Source organism: Nematolebias whitei, chromosome 15 (assembly GCF_014905685.2).
Source record: "Nematolebias whitei isolate Nwh7 chromosome 15, NemWhi1, whole genome shotgun sequence".
Taxonomy (NCBI): Eukaryota; Metazoa; Chordata; class Actinopteri; order Cyprinodontiformes; family Rivulidae; genus Nematolebias; species Nematolebias whitei.
In genome coordinates, this window is record NC_056512.1 from 2973331 (window position 1) to 2980437 (window position 7107).

The 7107-nt window shown below is 40.0% G+C and overlaps 1 protein-coding gene across 1 annotated transcript in view; it reads right to left on the bottom strand.

Moving 5' to 3' along the window:
• The window catches only part of rcn3 (reticulocalbin 3, EF-hand calcium binding domain), a 166812-nt gene that overhangs the window by 121761 nt on the left and 37944 nt on the right, over window positions 1-7107 (bottom strand). Inside the window, exon 3 of the mRNA XM_037689300.1 lies at window positions 2395-2567. Coding sequence (XP_037545228.1) covers window positions 2395-2567 — 173 coding nt within the window. The remainder of the gene's footprint in view (window positions 1-2394; window positions 2568-7107) is intronic.

Consider the following 7107-nt stretch of genomic DNA (forward strand, 5'->3'; position numbering starts at 1 on the left):
ATACATACATACATATATATACATACATACATACATACATATATATACATACATACATATATATACATACATACATATATATACATACATACATACATACATATATATACATACATACATATATATACATACATATATATATATACATACATACATATATATACATACATACATATATATACATACATACATATATATACATACATACATATATATACATACATACATATATACATATATATACATATATACATATATATACATACATACGTATACATACATATACATACATACATACATATACACATACATACAAACATACATACATATACATACATACATACATACATATATATACATACATACATATATATATATACATACACACACACATATATACATATACACACACACACTAAAATAAACTACTACTACTTACTACTTGTACCACTATCCCTACTTTGCAATTTTTCCAATTATCGCATGGCTTTAGGGTACGGCTCCCCCGTAATAAACGAGGGACTACTGTATATAAATACTAACATAAACTACTACAGTACTTACTACTACTACAGAAATACTAAAATAAACTACAATTTACTACTTCTAGGACTACTACTTGTGTACATAATTTTGTTCACTCTCATGTACCACGAGATGACAATGACAAAGTTTACTTGAACTTGTACTACTATCCCTACTTTGTGATTTTTCTACTTATCGTGGTGGGGTCGGGCAAACACCCACGAGAAAGGAGGGACTACTGTACTTTTATTGTGTGTGCTTAAAAAAAAAAAAGATTAGTAGAGTGGACAAGAAAAGGGCAAAAAAAATTGTCGGGTCTCAAAAGTAAAATTATGTATTTAAGAAAAACAAATCCAGCGAGGAGTCGACCACTCCAGCTGGTTGTTGTATTCCTCAAAGTGTTTCAGAATGGAACATTATCCTGCTAACAGAGACCGATATATTGACAGGGCCAATAATTTAGGCTGATATAGAAACTTGTGGACCTATCGTACTGGCGATAATGGTCCCATTATCAGCCGATATAAACGCTTCTAATTTTCACCTCTAAAATGCTGGAACCAGTTGTAATTGTACAATCAACATAGTCCATGCTCAATAATCCAGGTATACAATTCAACATTTTTCAGTCAGGTCATCTGGACAGTTTTTTTTTTTTTTTTTTGCTGCAATGTTTCACCTTCCATCCAGAAGGCTTCATCAGTCAAGGAGACACACAACACAAAACTGATTCTTCCCCCAAACAGCTTACTCTAAAGGAAGCTGAAACATTTCAGCACAAAAAAGAAACTGTCCAGATGACCTGACTGAAAAAAGTTGTAATTGTACAATGTATCCAGCAGGGGGCGGATGAAGACTACTTTCAAGTCACTTTAACTTTCACTTTGACGTTCAGCACTCACGAAGCAGGAGCAATACTGTGTGGTGTATTGTGCTTAACAGAGTAAGTTTACTTTAACTGATCTGTAAAATAAAATGAAAAATCCATAATAATAAATTGTATTCAATCCTCCAACCCGCTTTTATTTATGAATTTGTAAAAAAAGGCAAAAGTCTCCCAAGGTACATTTAGCGTGTATATGAGCCGTTTTCACCCTCATTTCCCAAAACACTTCTTTTACAGAGAAAAGACATCAAAGACTGGTCTGTGGCGAGAGCACTCACTACTTCTCATGCAATATGAAGAGCAGATGTCTCACTCTGATTGGAATCCAAACTCAAAATATTTTAACAGATTTTAGCATAAATTTACATCAACTAATTATTCACTATGAACTTATTTATCACCTCATTTATGTAACTTACTCACGTGATGAACTTATTACTGTCTTTGAGCAAAAGGCAGCACTGTGGGACTAATTAAAGTGGCTCTGAGTAGCTTAGCTATATGGTTGCTAACAACTGCGCTAAATAAACCTCGCTCCACTCGCTGTTTACTGAGATTCTTGAGGGTGGACAAAGCTCAAAAAATTTCAGCCATTATATCGGTTATCAGTGGTCGCCCCCTCCCAATATCTGTATAAGCGATGGACAAATTTTCCATATCGGTATCGGTCGGGCTCTTAACAGAGACCCCGGGTCCTAAGCTCTGCTGACCAGAACATCCCAGCTCGGCACTAAAAACCATCACAAACCTCATCAAAATAGATGTAAATATTTAATACATTTTCTGCTTTTAACTCAATTTCTTTAACTTTAACCCTTCAACCAAACTTTATTTAAAAAACAATTTCCAACAAAACTAACAAAACGAGGACATCAGATAAGGCACGACACTGAAATCAAAACTATTTCAAGACATACTGTAAATCAAAAAGAAGCTACAGCATAATTATTGACCGTGCTCCAGAGACATGGAGGAGATCGTACCTGCACCACCACGTCCCTCATGTGATCAAACTCCTCAGGATGAAGGAAAGCAGTAAACTCCTCCCGCGTGGCGATCCCATCGCTGTCTCGGTCCGCTGCCTTGAAGCGTCTTTCATCTCGGGTGAGCATGGACTTATACGTGTTCTTGTCTTCCACGTCATCAAACTCCTCCCCTGAAAAACATAAAAACAATAAAATAATTATTTTTTAGTTTTTCTGTGTCTGTGTGCATGTTTGCCTGTCATGTTAGCTAAATATCTCATGAACTACCAGAAAAATGTTGTTCAAACTTTAGGGGATCACTGGATGTGTCTACAACAAATTACCTTTTTATGTAAATTCAATTAAAGATGGCCACCAAAGCTAATCTACCTTAGCCAACACAAAAACTCAACTATAACTTAGCCAATTTACAGGTACTAATCTCAAATTTGATGTGGAAGTAGCTGAGAGTGTATTAAAACTATGTTTGGCGCCCAACTTGGGGCCAAATGTAGTGCTACTACCAGATTAATTTGCCAGCCATATCCTAAGCTTACAGTGCCTTTAAAAAGTTTTGACCCCGCAGAATGTTGTTTTATTGGCAGCTACAAAGTCCTACTGGCAGCTCCATAGTGCAAAACGTGGCTTTAGGGACTCCAGCGACCATAGTTAAATGCATTCCGGGGGCCAGAGCGGGCAACATTGAATCTTATCTGAAACTGCTGACTAAGGCTAAGGCTAAAAACAGTATGACTGTTATTCACGTCCGCGGAAATGACACGCAGTTACACCAATTGGAGGTCACCAAAATCAACGTTGCTTCAGTGCGACTTTGATAAAACCATGTCGGACGCCGTAGTTTTCTCCGGCCCCCTCCCCAACCTGACCAGCGATGACATGTTTAGTTGTATGTCGTCGTTTAACCGCTGGGTTCCAGGTGGTGTTCTGACAACGACGTGGGCTACATAGATAACTGGAGTTCTTTCTGGGGAAAACCTGGTCTGATGCGGAGAGATGGCATCCATCCCACTTTGGATGGAGCCGCTCTTCTTTCTAGAAATATGGCTGATTTTGTTTATCCCCCAAATTATTGACAACCCAGGGTCCAGTCCAGGAAGCAGAGTTGTAGTCCTCCCACCCACACCCCCACTGAAACTGTGTCAACTCGCCCACGGCTCAAATTAAATAAAACAAAAATCAGCTCTAAAATTATAAACCATAAAAATCTTATTAAAATAAACAGTTACTTTACCTGAGCAAAATCATAAAATTATTAAATGTGGATTATTGAACATCAGATCTCTTTCCTCTAAATCCCTGTTAGTTAATGAACTGATAACTGATCATCATATTGATTTATTCTGTCTGACAGAAACTTGGCTACAACAGGAGAATTTTGTTAGTATAAATGAATCCACTCCTGTTAATTATTTAAATTTTCATGTTCCTAGAACAACTGGCCGAGGTGGAGGAGTAGCTTCTATTTTTCAGTCAGGATTATTGATTAATGCCAAACCAGTTATTAGTTATGATGCTTTTGAATCGCTGTCCATCAGTCTTTCTCATCCAAAATGGAAATCAGAAAAGCCACTTTTACTTAATGGTAAATGGATTGTACTTATCTAGTGCCTTTCTATCTAATCAAGACACTCAAAGCTCTTTACAACACAATCTGTGCCCTCATTTACCCATTCATACAGCACTCTACTAGATCTCTATAAAGCTAATTGAACAAGTCATTCTAAAGAGACTAATCAGAGCTTTATCACATTCATACACTGATGAGACACACATCAAAGGCGATGAGGGGTTAAGTGTCTTGCCCATGGAAACTTCGGCATGTGACTGCTGGTGGGTTCGAACCCCCAACTCTTGCATTGGAGGACGACTGTCCTACCCACTCAGCCACAGCCGCCCCTTTGTTGTTATATATAGTCCACCAGGCGCTTACTCTCAGTTTTTGTCCAAATTCTCAGAGTTCTTAACTGACTTACTACTAAATACTAATAAAGTCATAATAATGGGTGATTTCAATATTCATGTACAAACCGGATTCCAAAAAAGTTGGGACACTAAACAAATTGTGAATAAAAACTGAATGCAATGATGTGGAGGTGCCAACATCTAATATCTTATTCAGAATAGAACACAAATCACAGATCAAAAGTTTAAACGGAGAGAATGTATCATTTTAAGGGAAAAATCTGTTGTTTCCAAATTTCATGGCGTCAACAAATCCCAAAAAATTGGGACAAGTCCATTTTTATCACTGTGTGGCATCCCCCTTCTTCTTACAACACTCAACAGACGTCTGGGGACAGAGGAGACCAGTTTCTCAAGTTTAGAAATAGGAATGCTCTCCCATTCATGTCTAATACAGGCCTCTAACTGTTCAATCGTCTTGGGCCTTCTTTGTCGCACCTTCCTCTTTATGATGCGCCAAATGTTCTCTATAGGTGAAAGATCTGGACTACAGGCTGGTCATTTCAGTACCCGGATCCTTCTCCTATGTAGCCATGATGTTGTGATTGCTGCAGAATGTGGTCTGGCATTATCGGGTTGAAAAATGCAGGGTCTTCCCTGAAAGAGATGTCTAGATGGGAGCATATGTTGTTCTAGAACCTGAACATAGTTATCTGCATTAATGGTGACTTTCCAGACATGCAAGCTGCCCATGCCACAAGCGCTCATGCAACCCCATACCATCAGTGATGTAGGCTTCTGAATGGAGCATTGATAACAACTTGGGCTATCCTTGTCCTCTCTGGTCCAGATGACATGGCGTCCCAGTGTTCCATAAAGAACTTTAAATCGTGAATCATCTGACCACAGAACAGTCTTCCATTTTGCCACACTCCAATTTAAATGACCCCTGGCTCAGTGCAAACATCTGAGATTGTGGAGCTTGCTTAGCAATGGCTTCCTCTTTGCACTGTAGAGTTTCAGCTGGCAACGGCGGATAGCTCGGTGGATTGTGTTCACTGACAATGCTTTCTGGAAGTATTCCTGAGCCCATTCTGTTATTTCCTTGACAGTGGCATTCCTGTTTGAGGTGCAGTGATGTTTAAGGGCCCGGAGATCACGAGCATCCAGTAGAGTTTTACGTCCTTGACCCTTACGCACAGTGATTGTTCCAGATTCTCTGAATCTTTTGATGATGTTATGCACGGTTGATGATGATAACTTAAAAGTCTTTGCTATTTTACGCTGGGTAACACCATTCTGGTATTGTTGCACTATCTTTCTGCGCAACAATGGTGGAATTGGTGATCCTCTTATCATCTTGGCTTCTGAGAGACACTCACACTCTGAGAAGCTCTTTTTAAACCCAATCATGTTGTCAATTGACCTAATTAGTGTTAATTGGTCTTCCAGCTGTTCATTATATGCTCAATTTCCGTTTTCCAGCCACTTATTGCTACTTGTCCCAACTTTTTTGGGATTTGTTGACACTGTGAAATTTTGAATCAACATATTTTTCCTTTAAAATGTTACATTTACTCAGATTAAACTTTTGATCTGTCATCTATGCCCAACAAGAGAAGGAAACACGCTGGATCACTGTTACACCACAGTGAGCGGTGCTTATCGTGCTGTGCCTCGTGCTGCCCTGGGTCTCTCAGATCATGAGATGATTCACCTCATACCTGCATACAGACAGAGACTGAAGCTCCCAAAACCTGTGGTGAGGACATCCAAAAAGTGGACCAGTGAAGCTGTGGAGGGGCTACGCACGTGTTTGGACACCACAGACTGGGACCTGTTCAGGGCTTCCACAGACAGTCTAGTCGAATACACAAACACTGTGACGTCATATATACATTTCTGTGAGGACAGCATCATCTCATCACGCTCCAGAGTCATTTTCAATAATGATAAACCCTGGTTCACATCCAAACTAAGACAGCTTCGTCAGCAGAAGGAGGCTGCTTTCAGAGAGGGGGACAGAGACAACTACAGACGTGCGAAGTATGGATTTAGCAGGGAGGTGTCGAAGGCTAAATCCAGATACAACACACGGCTGGAACAACAGTTCTCTGCAAACGACTCTGCCTCTGTCTGGAGGGGGCTGAAAGAGATAACTAACTACAAGCCCAGAGCACCTCATTCTACAGACAATCTCAAACTGGCAAACGATCTGAACGACTTCTATTCACGCTTTGAAGTCATGGACTCACATTCCTCCATCCTCCACACCAACCCCAGCCCAACTGGTTTAACGACTTTGGACTGCCCCCGACAACCCCCTGCTATCTCTGTACAAGAGGATGAAGTAAGGAGGCTTTTTAAAAGGCTGAATACACATAAGGATGCAGGCCCAGACCTTGTGTCACCCTCCACGCTGAGACATTGTGCTGCAGAGTTGGCTTCGGTCGTCACAGGGATCTTCAACTCTTCTCTGGAGTCATGCCACGTCCCAGCCTGTTTCAAGTCCTCCATCATCGCCCCTGGCCCCAAGAAGCCATGTGTCACAAGACCAAATGACTACAGACCTGTAGCTCTCATGTCTGTAGTCATGAAAACCTTTGAACGCTTGTATCCCGATGCATGCTCAATAATCCAGGTAGAAAAATCCAAAAAAGTTAAATCTGGTCCTCTGGACATTCAAAAAAACAAAAAACAAAACAAAGCAAAAAATATAGAAACGTTTCGTCTCTCATCCAAGAGACTTCCTCAGTCTGAGGTGCTGTTTTCAGCTCAGTCTCTTAAATAGCACCTTCTCAGAGTGGA